We start from the raw sequence: 14,691 nt of genomic DNA, 5'->3' as shown, positions 1-14,691 counted from the left end.
GTATGGAGACCCCATTAATACTTTTGGGTAGAACATGCTCTTGAATATTTAAATAAATATACTACAAGAGAACTACTTTTCATTTTTGGAGGTATTGCTTTTCCGTCAGTTTCTGTATCCGCAAGCAATTTTAATTGTGATTTCTTACCAATTGTGGAGGAAAAGTCTGATTTGATGTTGGTAATGGGTGTAATGTTGTCAACTCTTTACGTCCTTTTGTTCCCCCTTGTGGTGTTCTTATATACTGACTGACTTATCAAATTTTCTTATGATATACTACTTTACATGCACGTTTTGAAGAGGTTTAAACAACAAATTATTTATCCTAATTTTGGTCAAAACGTCCCCGATTCATTTCATGTAATTATCAGTATCTTTTGAAGGTATATGACCAAGAACTTTGGAGGAGATGCGTACATTGCAATTGAAGACAACATAGGCACCAATTCTCCCGACCTCAAGTTCCCGAACTGACTGCAATTTCCCCTGGCATCAAATTACGCTGAAATCCTGCTGGCCCTCATTTATAGTGCAATCCTCATGCTGTTCCTGAATTGACAAAACCTTTGCATCTGCCATTTGTCTGGAACACTGTGGAACAGAAAAGTGTGTGTGCATACACCATGGACATGCACATAACACATAAAGAAAGAAAGTGAAGAAGACTTTGCATGATATTTCTGAATTTTTGTTGAAAATGCATGTTAGGGACAACGTTAGCAAAAATAGAGGGATTTGGGACATCATTTGCAAAATCCAGCCTCAACTATAATTGAGATAAATAAAAAATAAAGAAAATGTTAGTTTCATACACTTTAGTAGGGGAAGACTGACAACAAAAATAACCAACAGATAATAGGGCGTCTAAGGGAACATTTAGAGACCAAGCGTGTATATATTCCCCAATATTAACTCACAATACAACAAAGTATCCACAGGTCTAATGAGTCCAAACAGACCCTCAAAGAGACATAGACCTAAATAACTGTGATCTTATTTAAAGAGGAAAATCCTTAAAAAAGGACGGATTCCCATCACTCACCGAAGTGACATGCTTCATCATCTGGGATCTCCTACTGGTTACAAACAAGTGTAACCAAGGGTCGCGACCCTCTCTCTGAGAGAGGGGAGCTCACGGATGTTTTCAATAGCGTATGATATACCTTACTAGCTCTGTAAGATCCAACAGATGTGAGGAAGTCTTTATGTATAAGAGTGATGGGCGCAGTGCATAAGTCTGAAAAGTGCAAAAAATATTGGGTAACAAGAGAAAAAAAGATGTATTGGGTATCTCTTCTTATCCAAATGTAAAACCGTGCAAAAGCAGTTTTAACAAAAGAACTGCGAGAATGAAATAACTGAGTCTACATTGGGGAGAGGAGTTGGCCTAATGGATAGTGCAGTCAACCTCGAATCTGGGGAACTAGGTTCGAGTCACGGCAATGACGCTGAACATCCTGTGATTCTGGGAAAATCACTTAATCTCTCTGTGCCTAAAAAAAACGAGTGTGTCCTCATGTAATGCAACTGGGGCTATGTAAAGAGCTCTGATACCCGATTCGGGTCAAGGTTGCACTATATAAAACTCTGTAAAATAAAAAATAAAAAAATAAAATACATGTTTCAGCCACATGGATTGTAATGGACCACAATGAAATATTGCCACTGCGTAGTGAAGATAAGATGAAAGAAAGAAAACAAACAAGGTTGGAACAAATACAACGGTGTAACCTGATAATAAGGTATTAAGGTCCTCCAAAGTTTACAGGATGCTGCAAGCACCTGAAGGAGAAAAGATTATTTTAAGAAAACAGAAGAATAGGTTTAGTCCTCATGTTATATACCATTGCAGAACGTGGATTAGTAATAACCATCAATTTGCAAGTTTTTACTATTATAAGATTCAATGACATGTATCAAATTTTGCAGTCTGTATAGTCATTTCCCTCCATCTTTAAAACCCTAAATTGAGCAACTCTGAACAGAACAACACAGCGGTAAAAGCAGACACTGATCTCTAGTGAGTGTGTCTGACTGAATACCACCTGCAAATGTGCGAATGAGCGGTCTAAGTCTCATGGTCTTACTTAAAATACAAAAACGAGCATCTAAGTATAGAAGGATACATCAGTCACAAAATGTAGCCTGACTTGCTTGTAATGAATAGGAACCCTGTAAATTATGTCCCCACCAAGCACATACTGATATGACAACAGAGTATACGTTCTGCATGGCTACTCTGATATAGTTTAAATGATATCTTGTACGATGGTTGTGACCACAGCAAGGAAGGGGAAATGTACCTATATGGTATATATTTAAGTCTATTGTGCAGAAATGAATACTATCTGAAGAAGGGTTGAGTGACTCAGATTCGTCAACCAGAAGTGGACAACAAAATAGAGGTCGTGGAAGAAATAACAGATCGAACTGGAGGAATGGTCCACCAGCCCCACTGTATCAACAATGGTGACCTCCTACCCCCTGGGGTTTCCACCACCTGCGTTCCGGCCCCAAATTGGACTATTTCAACCTCACCCTCAGAGTTTTACTAACCAGCTTTTTTTAGGGTTTGGCTGTGAACGCTCCAGAGGAAGACGGAGAAATCAACAGGCCCAGGTACACTGGAGCCCTCCACCATCTCCCAGGAGCACCCACATCAACAAGAAGAAAGCCCTCCCACAACCAGGGACCAGTGCGGAGGCAACTTAGTAGTGAATCTGAGTAGTCGGACTCTAACGTCTGATGAACAATTGGTACTTAACAGAGGTTTGCGCTTTATCTCCACTTTCAGTGGAGACCTTTTTCAGACTCAGTGTGAACTGGATAAGTTCTTTCGCAAAATATGTTTGCATTTTTTCTTCAAAGACAAAGAAGGAAAAATACCTTTAGAAACTGAAGATGCGAATACTGGTTTGAAAAAATGTTCTACATTTAACCCACCCGTGCACACTGTACCAGCTCAAGTCTTGACTTTCGAGAACGCAGTTAGTGAAGATGTAATTACAATGTGCACCACTGCGAATAGATCTTATATCAACCTTCCAAGAAAGGCACAACAGGCACTCCGCACTCTGACAATGGATGACGAAATAACGATCAAACCGGTGGACAAAGGCGGTGCCTTTGTCATTTTGGACACTACAACGCATCGAGCTGAGTGCCTACGTCAACTAGAGGACAGAAGGTTTTACCGCCCACTTAAAACTGACACTACGGAGAGGATTAAAAGGGTTATCTCTGATATGATTGAAGAAGCAACCAACGAAAGTTGGATTACCACTCAGGAAGCTTTTCTGCAAACTCCATTCCCAGTGATGCCATACTTTTATGTAATGCCAAAAGTGCATAAACAACAGAGACCACCACCTGGGCAGCCCATTATATCTGGCTTGGGTTCTATCCTTGAACCTTCGTCCATTTTTGTGGACTACTTTAACCCCTTCCATGCTCATGACAGAATGGTTCTGTCATAAGCACAAGTTCTAGTGTGCTCATGACAGAACCATTCCCTCATGAGTTCATGCTCAGGAAATCCCTCTGCTGCAGACAGCAGAGGGAATTCCCCTTTTTTTCTACCTGGGAAGGTTGGGAAGAGCTTCCCCAACCTCCCCAGGCATATTTTTGTATTTCATTGCAATGACGACCATGCGCATGGCGCGCTATCGTCATTGCAACGAAATCGAAACTGAAACTTAGTTTCAGTTTCTCAGTTTTGGTGCTTGTGGGGCTATTTCAGCCCCCCGAGCACCGAAAAAGATGGGAGAGGTATCGTTGGAAAGTGGAGGATCTCCTCTTTCCAATCGTACCCTTCCCTAGTGGATCTCTGCTTGGGGCATGGGCATGCCAAAGACCCCACCCTATCCCCCCAAGAAAGAATAAGACTTTCTGCCCCCCCAGGAGGCAGATGGGGGCAATAGCCCCTGATCTGCCCCCGGGGGGGGCATAAAGCCCACTAGGCCCCAGGGATTTTTTTAAATATATACGTTGGGGTGGGGGCTGCCCAGAATGGGCATGCAAATACCCCCACCCAAAATAAAAAAATGCTACAGTCTTTCTGCCCCTCCTGGGAGGCAGATGGGGCAATAGCCCCCAATCTGCCCCCCCCGGGGGCAGAAAGCATCCTGGACGCCAGGGATTTTTTTTATACACCAGGGGTGGGGGCTGCCCAGAATGAGCATGCCAAAGCCCCCACCCTACCCCCCCTGAAAGAAGGAATAAGACTTTCTGCCCCCCAGGAAGCCGATGGGGGCAATAGCCCCTGATCTACACCCTGGGGGGGCAGAAAGCCCACTAGGCCCCAGGGATTTTTTATATATATATATATATATATATATATATATATATACGTAGGGGTGGGGGCTGCCCAGAATGGGCATGTAAACACCCCCACCCAAAATAAATAAAATCTACAGCCTTTCTGCCCCTCCTGAAAGGCAGATGAGGCAATAGCCCCTTATCTGCCCCCCCCCCCGGGGGGCAGAAAGCCCACTAGGCACCAGGGATGTTTATTTTTCCCAAGTTCGGGGCGGGGCTGCCCAGAATGGGCATGCCAATGCCCCGATCCCCACAAAAAATGTCACAGTCTTTCTGCCCCCCCCTCAGGAGGCAGATAGGAGCAGTAGCCTCTGGCCTTCCCCGCAGGGGGGGCAGAGAGCCCACAAGGCAGCAGCGATTATGCTGGCTTTTTTATATGTAGGGGCTGCCCAGAATGGGCATCCCAATGTCTCCACTCTCCCAAACAAAATAGCCAGTCTTTCTGCCCCTCTTGGAAACATACCGGGGCAATAGCCCCTGATTTACCCCCTCCCCAGGGCGGCAGAAAGCCCACTAGGCACAGACTTTTTTGTGGAATGTGCCTTACTTCTGGATTTTGGGACCTAGCACAGCTAGCACCCAAGGAAACCTACCAAGCCTACCACATTTCTGAAAACTAGACACCTGGGGGATTCGAGGGAGGTATGGCTTGCGTGGATCCCCCAACGTTTTCTTACCCAGAATCCCCTGCAAACCTCAAATTTAGCTGAAAAAATCACGTTTTCCACACATTTTTGTGAGGGAAAGCTGTGGCATACCCGGGCCGACGCAAATTTTCTACCACCCAGCGTTCCCCCAGGTCTCCCGATAAAAATGGTGCCTCACTCATGTGGGAGGCCCAAGTACCCACGACAGGCAAGGGCCCAAAATGTATTTGAGGCGACCTCAAAATTGCCTATCACAAAACGACCTGGTTTTGCAAGGGGAGTCACCTGGTTTTTGGCCCGTGCTCGGCAGCCAGCTAGGGAAACCAACTAAACCACACATTTCTGAAAACTAGGAACCCGGGGGATTCCAGGGAGGTATAGCTTGTGTGGATCCCCCAATGTTTTCTTACCCAGAATCCCCTGTAAACCTCAAATTTAGCTGAAAAAATCACTTTTTCCACACATTTTTGTGTGGGAAAGTTGTGGCATCACCGGGCCTGACACAAATTTCCTACCAACCATCGTTCCCCCAGGTCTCCTGATAAAAATGGTGCCTCACTAGTGTGGGAGGCCCAAGTACCCACGACAGGTAAGGACCCAAAACGTATTGAGGAGACATCAAAATTGCCTATCACAAAACGACCTGGGGGCATATGTATCAACCGATTTTTTAATCACAAACGCTGCGATTCGCAAAAAACAGCGTTTGCGATTAAAAATTCGCAAAACGGGATGTATGAGGCAAAATCTCATCGCAAAATTAAGGAATCGCTAATTTAGCAATTTCTTAATTTTGCGTAAGCATTTAAGAAATCGCAAATTGCGATTTCTTAAATGATATGTAACACGCACCAAAGCATTGCGAATTATCCTAAAGAAATCGCAAATTACCACCAACTTCTAGTTGGTGGTAATTTGCGATTTCTATTAAAAATTCACTTTTTGGAATTTTACAAAGTGCCACGTGGCGCACATACATGCCCTTAGGGCATGTATGTGCGCCATATGCACACACATGCTCATTTCAGGGGTGCATCAGGGTGTCATCATGACACCCTTGCACCTTTGAAATTATTCTCAAATTGCGATTAGCAAATTGCGAATCGCAATTTCAGAATTACTTCCCATTCATTCCTATGGGTCTCCTGGCCCATAGAAATGAATGGGAAGGTATTCCTTAATTGCAATTTCGCAATTTGCTAATCGCAATTAAGGAATTTTAAGAAATTGCAAAAGTTTTGCGATTTTTTAAATACATCCCGTTTGGCAATTCTCAAATAGCGATTCTTTAAAAATCGCTATTTGAGAACCGCAAATGGTGATGTTGATACATATGCCCCTTAGTTTTGCAAGGAGGGTCACCTGGGTTTTTGGCCCCGTGCTCGGTGGCCAGCTAGAGAAACCTACCAAACCCACACATTTCTGAAAACTAGACACCCGGGGAATTCCAGGGAGGTATGGCTTGCGTGGCAATTTTTATGTTGCCTCAATAAGTTTTGGGCTCTTGCCTGTCGCTGGTACTAGGGCCTTCCCAAGAGGCGATTGGCTTTGGGTAGTCCTATCCAGAGTAGTGATATAGTTCATTACACTCCTGTATTAAATTAATAAATGTGCCATATGCAATGTTTTAGGCCCAAAATACTGGATATAACTCATGTCAGACACGCATTGTACAATCATCGCATTTGCCACACACGAGTACCAGATATGCGATGGCTGTATTGCGCAACTACATTTCCCATGAGGCTAGTGACCCTGTGTAGTTCCAGCAGGAGTAACGTCATCACAGTGCTCTTGCTGACATGTGGTGAGCTGCACCTGCGCAAGCTTTATGAAATAAAAACGGAGTTCTCCTGATGTCGGGTACCTACGTACACGGCTCAGAAGCAGCCCAGAGTACCGACGGACAGGTCAGTAATGCGTGAGAGCCGTTTGCAACTATGGGTTAGTAATGCGCTGGCGTACGATTTTATATAAATATCGCTGAGTGTTGTGATAGACTATCATAGAGTTTCTGGGTTAAACCATAAACATTTCTACTAAGTCGGTCTGGCGAGATCGGGTGTAGTAGTTCCTTTCGTTAGTCTTTATGAAGACAGGCGGTGTATTAACTTAGAGTGTTTATGTTCTGTCTTTGTTGTTTGATTTAACTTTCGAGGCGCAATGCTCTAATTTCAATAGAGAGTATTCATTTCTGCACAATAGCCTTAAATATATACCATATAGGCACATTGCCCCTTCCTTGTTGTGGTCACAACCATTGTAAAAGATATCATTTAACCCCTTGAGTGCCCATGACGAGATGGTCTCGTCATGGGCCGCGGTTGCGCTGTGCCCATGACGAGACTATCTCGTCATGAGCCCCGCCCGCTAATGAAACGCCCGGCACAGGGCGTGGAAAGGGCGGGGCACTCAAGGGGTTAAACTATATCAGAGTAGCCATGCAGAACGTATACTCTGTTGTTATATCAGTATATGCGTGGTGGGGACATAATTTACAGGGTTCCTATTCATTACAAGCAAGTCAGGCTAAATTTTGTGACTGATGTATCCTTCTATACTTAGATGCTCGTTTTTGCATTTTAAGTAAGACCATGACATTTAGGCCGCTCATTCGCACATTTGCAGGTGGCATTCAGTCAGACACACTCACTGGAGATCAGTGTCTGCTTTTACCGCTGTGTTGTTCTGTTCAGAGTAGCACAATTTAGAGTTTTAAAGATAGAGGAAAATGACAATACAGACTATAGGAGGAATTCTGTGTCCTTTTACTACTTCTAGCCCTTTCCTTCTTGTTCATAGAGCGGACCCTCGTAAGATACGGGTAAGCACTATTTGATACATGTCATTGTAAAAACTTGCAAATTGATGGTTATTACTACTCCACGTTCTGCAATGATATATAACATGAGTACTAGACCTATTCTTCTGTTTTCTTCAAATAATCTTTTCTCTTGCAGGTGCCATCAGCACCCTGTAAACTATGGAGGACCTTAATACCTTAATACCTTATAATCAGGTTACACAGTTGTATTTGTTCCAATCTTGTTTGTTTACTTTTTTCATCTTCACTACGCAGTAGCAATATTTCATTGTGGCCCTGATGATGGCCTAGGATTACTTACAATCCATGTGGCTGAAACATGTAGACCCAGTTATGCCAAACGTTAAGCTAAGAATGTAGTCCTCCTGGCAACCTTGTGGTTGCACTGAAGTATACGGACCGGTGTGTGTCTTAGTCACTTGGACTTGAAAGGGGACTGACTTACCAGGGTTCGGCCCTTGGGCCAATTTCTTTGACTTCGTAACATCTTTTCAACCGGCAAGTAGGGTTTATTGTACCCTACCGCCAGGAGGACTACATTCTTAGCTTAACGTTTGGCCTAACTTAGGTGTATATCAAGACACTACTGACAAGGAGGACCCTTTGTGTCATGGAACCGAGGTTCTCATTCCATCCATTCTGCCTTGAAAAAGTCTGAATACAGATTTGTACAGAAGAAACACGTTTTGGCTTCTCGAACTGCTGGGAATTTGACCTATATGAATAAAGGAAGGTTTCCAGTTTGATGTGACTTATGGACAACCTTTGAGAACGTATATATGATCTAAACTGGATATACTCGCCTGTGGACGTAAGATCTCTAGTATACCTTATCATGACATATACACATTGGATATATGTTTCTTTTGGAATTCTTTGTGACTAACAAGGGAGTTCTTAAACTGTGTTTTTATATATGTTCATGTGCATGTTCATGTAACCTGCCGACGGCACCATATGGTAGTAGGTGCTCTCAGTTATTCCAGCACCCCGATATCTTACATTGTGGAATACTATTCACGCTTATACTAGTTAATTGTTATACTGCTTTTGTTTTTTCTTGAGGTGCGGTTTTTCCCTTTTTGAGATTGCTACTACCAATTGTTTGTAAGCAACTTACGAAGTGGGTCTCAGGGGGTTTTGATGGGTACTTGCTTCCTGGTCAGTTGTAGACCATACTGGACTCTGCGTCTTGGTGTAGGTTGCACGGGTTCGGGTATTGGTGCAGCTCAGCTCCAGTAGGTCCTGGTGTCTTCACACTTGGTGGGGAGACAGATCTGACAATCCGTTGCTGATGTACCTTGTTTTGCTTGGACGCTGCCTCAGAGTTGCCTGGGAGCAGCAAGTCAGTAAACCGGACTCTGAGGGTTCAGTGCCTGCGGTCTGCAGGGAAGTAAATACTGTACCTGAAGGGAGTTCTCTGGTGAATAGCGAAGGGCTGGGGATGCTCCACAGTTTTTGGAGTCCTCACAACAGCAGAATGAGACAGATCACCATGATTGTCGAGTCCTGGAAGCAGCAGGCAGAGTTTCATGCTACAATTCTGCAGCAGGTCTTCTGTTCTTGGGTCAGCAGCTCTTCTTTGTCTGTATCTCTGTATCTGTTGAATCTAAAGTTCAGAGTCCAGGGATGCCAACTAAATACTAAATTTAGGGGTGTTAAAGAGAGTGACAGTCAGTAGCCAAGGGGCTACCTACCTTTAGGGTGTCTTTAACCCGCTAAGTGACCACTTCCTGTGGGAAGGGGCACTACCCTAGTCCTGATAGTTTAATTCCTGCCAACCCAAGATGGGGCATTTGGAAAAGTTGTGTTTATCCTCCACTATCTGGAGCTGCCTGGGGTGCATTTCAAAGGCAGCACCGCCTTTGAAGCTTCCCTCCCTGGAAGGCCATCCTGGCCTGGAGGAGGTTTGAAGCACCTTTGCCCAGAGCAGACTTTATTCCTGGTCTCTGAGACCACAGGCTCTCACCCCATGAGGTCAGAAACATGTTGGGTGGTGGTCGACTGGCTAAGACTAGTCAGAGACCACACCAGTGCTTGGTAGGTTTTCAGGGGACCCTCTGAGGTGTCTTGTGTATGCACTTATTTATAAAACTGGCATAAGTGAGGATTTATTAAGATGAGATATTTGGTACCAAACATCTTAGTGTACAGTGAAGCCATCATGCAGCTATGAAACTCGCAATGACAAGTATCCAGCCCGTATACTTTCTATGGATTCTCTGGGCACTTGCATCATCCAAGAATAGACTTAGATATTGTAGAGTCATATCAGGGCATGCAGATTTGTCAGCACATGGGATATAGTGCACCCTCCCCAAGGCTGTAAGGCCTGCAGTAGGGGTGACTTACCTATATCTCATGTGGCATGTTAACATTTCAGTTTTCTGTGCACCAATACAAACAGTTGGCAATGGCAGTTTCCATGGTCTTGTTGAGGGGTCCCTAGGGTGTCACAATTTATTCTGCAGCCCTTAGACCCTCTTCAGTCCCAATGCCACAGGTACCAAGGGTACTATTTACTAGGGGCTTGCAAGGGTTGCTGAAGTTGTGCCAATTGTGGTACAGTTTTAGGGGAAGAACACTGGTACTGGGAACCTGGTTAGCAGGGACCCAGTCCACCTCAGTCAAAGTTGCATCAAACACCAGGCAAACAGTGTGGGGGGGGGGGGCTAGTGCAACAGGAACCCAGTTCCCCAAAAACCTGAACTTCCAGGAAGGTTTCTGACAAAATAACATTATGGAAGAAGTTCAGCATTTCTGTTTTCGTCTTGAAAGACCCTTGTGCACTTTCTAGAGAACACACATTTTGTTCCATGGTAAGCAGTGATAATGAATGCTCTGCCTTATCTCTGATTTAGAGTGTTTAAGTTAGGCCTTTATGTTGCAAGTTGGGCCAGCACGCAGGGAATTAAAACTGATCCTAGAAGAAGTCAAACTTAGGAAATTGTACATGAATTTCCCTCTGCCCAATATCAGGTTTTATGTCAGATCCAGCAGTTACAGATTTGCCAGCAAACTCCTGAGATGTAATTAATGAAAAACTGTGCCAGCATTTTCCAGTTTCGATTTTGAAAACTCGGAACTTTACCTCAGACAAAAAATATCTGCTACTTCTGGAATTCCGTCTTTTCTAAAAGTAATCTGAGGATCCCATTAGAAAAGGTAGGATTTTGAATCCTGGTAATTCACTACTTGAAGGGTTCTTTAGACTCATTAGTCGGTAGACTATTTCTGCTTCCTAGGTGTATGAAATGTACACCCAACAACTGTCTTTATGGCACCTTTGGGTAACCTGATTTGGTGGTTAACCAAGGTGGAAAACAGAAGACAGAATGAGGTCTACCCAGGAGGTTCAACCAATAAATACATTGATGTTCAGGGAGGTACATATTATTTACCGTGAACGTAAAGAAAAGGGCATCTTAGATGTGTTAGTTACTAGATTCCAGGGTTAAAACACACTAATCTAAAGAAAAGGGCATCTTAGATGTGTTAGTTACCAGATTCCAGGGTTAAAACACACTAATCTAAAAGGTGTCCACAGTGAAACTGCTGAACTGTTAGATGATCTCAAAATGGAAGTACCTTGTTACTCTGGAATTCAAGCGAACAGGACATTGGCTGTGGTGAATTCCCTTCCCTTATGTGCTACCTATCAACTCAAAAGTGGCATGCATTTGTATGAAGATAAATGCGACGATCCTATCATTTTAATGTTGGCTCAACATGATTAAGCCAGCAGCTTAAATCACTTACACCTTTTCCTGGAGTCATAAGTGCTATCTGGTGCAAACGTCTTGCCATTATAATTTTATAGGAAATCCAATATTGTTCAAATTGAGTCTTATGTAATCACAATTTTATCAGCAAATTAAGCAAGTCTATCCTTCCATTTCAGGGCCAGGCATCAAGAAGAAACCCAGATGTTTAAAGGAATTGAAAAAGAAAGTGAAAGGGAAAAAAATGGCCAGTCTCAAATTCCGTTTTGGAGGCATGGCTAGTAAAAGGAAAAAAGGGTCATCAGTAAGTTATTTTTATTTTATTAAATATGTTATAATACTTTAATAGGAATTGTTTTTTGCACACTGTTGAACAAACCACCTAATCAAGGCTATTTCTCACAATTTCACCTCTCAGACTCAATTCTGGGGCTAATGTTGAAGTAATTAACACTGTGTCACGCATGAACATCTTGGGAGTGTATGTGGCACATACATCACAAATAGGACATCTTTGCTTTGCTAGATAGTACAAACGTGTTCTACTATTTGGCTGCATAGCATACAAGTTATGGGTTACCTAAATGAGTGATGGCATGTTTAACATATGTTTTACCTGTAAACGTTTTATACTCATTTCAGATGTCCCAAATCCATTCTTTCAAGGTTTATTAGTCTGATATGTAATACATTGTTTCTCAGACAAATAAGTTGGGGGTGCACATTGTTTGCAATACCCAAAGCGGGAAGCAGCGTACATCGCATGTGGCACAACACATGCAATTACAACGTGGTCGTTACAACGACCGCATTGTTACAACGCTTACCATTACAACGCAAGTTGTTTCTACAACTTGCTGTAGGGGGTGCTCTAAATTTAGGAATAGTATAATTTACTATTCCAACACCTTCCCTACTGTTGCACACGCTGGAGTTGGAATAGTAAATTATACTATTCCTAAGTCCAGCGCACCCCCTACAGCAAGTCGTAGTAACGACTTGCGATGTAATCGTATGTGTTGTAACAACGCGGTCATTGTAACTACCGCATTGTAATCGCATGCATTGTACCACATGCTATGTAACATCGCATATTCCCCAAAACAGGATTTGGATTAATAAAAAGCATCAAAAGGTGTGAAACATGTATTAAGCTAACACATTTTTGCTACTAGATATTAAAAGCACATAGATTTCACAAAGAAGGGACAATTGCAGGTTGTCCAGAAAACCAGCATCCAAAATTGGTTGTTTGTCCAATAAAGGAATCTTTGCCAGAAGATTTATTATTTTGTTCTTGATTTTCAACAGTGAATAGTCTTTCAAATAGTCTTACCGTTTAAGTCCTACTTTGGCAAACAAATATTTCTCTTTGATGTCCATATAATACAGACTTGGGTCTGTAGTGCGGCTTCAGGTAAGTGCAGAAATCAAATGGCTCCTCTAAGCATATTTTGTGTTTGGTTTGCATGCAGAGTGAAGAGGACGATCGAGAAGAGTCAGATCTTGACAATGCAAGCATCAACAGCTGCTCAGTCCAGTCAGATATCTCTGCAGGGCTCGTAAAAAGGGGACGAAGAGGAAGGAAAAAAAAGAGAGGTACTGCAGTGTTTTCTACCTGAAAGCGAAAAGGTATCCATACTGTTGATCTTCATTTAACCATAGGTTTCCTATTTGACCCCACGTCACAGGACACGCCATGTTCAATGTCTAAGATTTAATTTACATCTTCTTTAAATTTTTACTGTTATTGAAAAGGTGTACTTCAGTATAGATTTTTGTGCTAACGTACTAGATCCAATTTATTTGCAAAAGAAAAGCACAAGACGAGAAACCTGCTGGTGATTGAGACATCTGGTAACCCTCGTTAAGTCTCAAACCACACAAACACAGTGCTGCCTCTCAGCCGTTATTTGAGACAGAACTCAAACTTTTATCCTGTATCATCCAGGTAAGTGAAAGCTTTGCTAGGTCTGTACTTTCAGCACTCTTTATTTGTATACTTGAATATTTAAAAAAGATAGGATAAATCGGTTGAAGAAACAATTTTGATGCAGTCATTTCATGAACATTGGTTAATTGCTCAACTGTTTGTGCTAGCCATCACATGAATCCAGCAATGAAACCTACTGTCAGTCATGAAATTCCCAATGTCTTCATCAATTTTATAAACTATTAATATAATTTGGATTTTAGCAAAATAAAGAAAAAAAATCCATAACTTACTTTAGAAGTCAATTCACATTATTGTGCTGGAATAAAACACAGCAATCAATCTTTGTCATAGAGAAATTCTATAGTAAAAATTCAATTGGATGAAAATTCACCACAGACTTAATTCACATAGATATAGCATAATTTTATATTTAGTTTCAGTAACATAAAGTCGGAAGTCTTCACTTTCTAATGGAAGAATTATTATTAATTCTAGTTGAAACTGTCATCAGCCAAAGCTATCAACATCTATCAGAATGGATAAATGTGGCGTATCGAAATACAGAAGAATGGAGGGACAGATGGGAGGAGGAATAATTGGACTGTTGGATAAATAGATGGATAGATACTTACAATACATACATATTAATGAAAAAATATCTGAAACTAAGGTGTATAGTTTGCATAGTTTTGTGATGGAAATTATGATCAAACACCTTGTGAATGACTGGTCACAGGAATATGAAAATATGTTTGTATTATATGATGTGCCACATGTGTGGAATATTTTTGCAGCCATGTTAGCACTAAGGTGACAATAATTGCTTAAAGATAACATGTCAATGGTGATATGTCTTTTCTTTGCCCTGCCCTTCTTTTGCAGTGGAAGATGGAGACGGGTATGAGACTGATCATCAGGATTACTGTGAGGTTTGTCAGCAGGGAGGCGAAATTATCCTTTGTGATACTTGTCCCCGTGCCTACCACCTTGTCTGCTTGGATCCTGACCTTGAGAAAGCACCAGAAGGCAAGTGGAGCTGTCCTCACTGTGTAAGTCTTTTTGTTTTCTGGTTTTGTGTATGGCATCTTTTTAAGAGAGGGTAAAAGTTAGTTGGAAACATTAAGGCACTAAATGTGGACAGAGGATTTATAAATGCAAGCCCTGCTCAGTCACTTGGTCAACCTATGATTTCTGCAATCAAAACTTCTTTTCAAACTATTTGCAATCCATTACTATTTCAGCACC

The 14,691-nt window shown here is 42.3% G+C and overlaps 1 protein-coding gene across 1 annotated transcript in view; it reads left to right on the top strand.

The window, feature by feature from the left end:
* Nucleotides 1-14,691, top strand: part of CHD5 (chromodomain helicase DNA binding protein 5) — a 568,616-nt gene that overhangs the window by 31,265 nt on the left and 522,660 nt on the right. The window contains exons 5-7 of the mRNA XM_085624078.1: nucleotides 11,690-11,814; nucleotides 12,986-13,109; nucleotides 14,329-14,495. Coding sequence (XP_085480204.1) covers nucleotides 11,690-11,814; nucleotides 12,986-13,109; nucleotides 14,329-14,495 — 416 coding nt within the window. The remainder of the gene's footprint in view (nucleotides 1-11,689; nucleotides 11,815-12,985; nucleotides 13,110-14,328; nucleotides 14,496-14,691) is intronic.

This window comes from Triturus cristatus, chromosome 1_2, assembly GCF_964204655.1.
Source record: "Triturus cristatus chromosome 1_2, aTriCri1.1, whole genome shotgun sequence".
NCBI classification, from domain to species: Eukaryota; Metazoa; Chordata; class Amphibia; order Caudata; family Salamandridae; genus Triturus; species Triturus cristatus.
The sequence above is the reverse complement of the archived record's forward strand: the minus strand, read 5'-3'. Positions and strand labels throughout refer to the sequence as shown.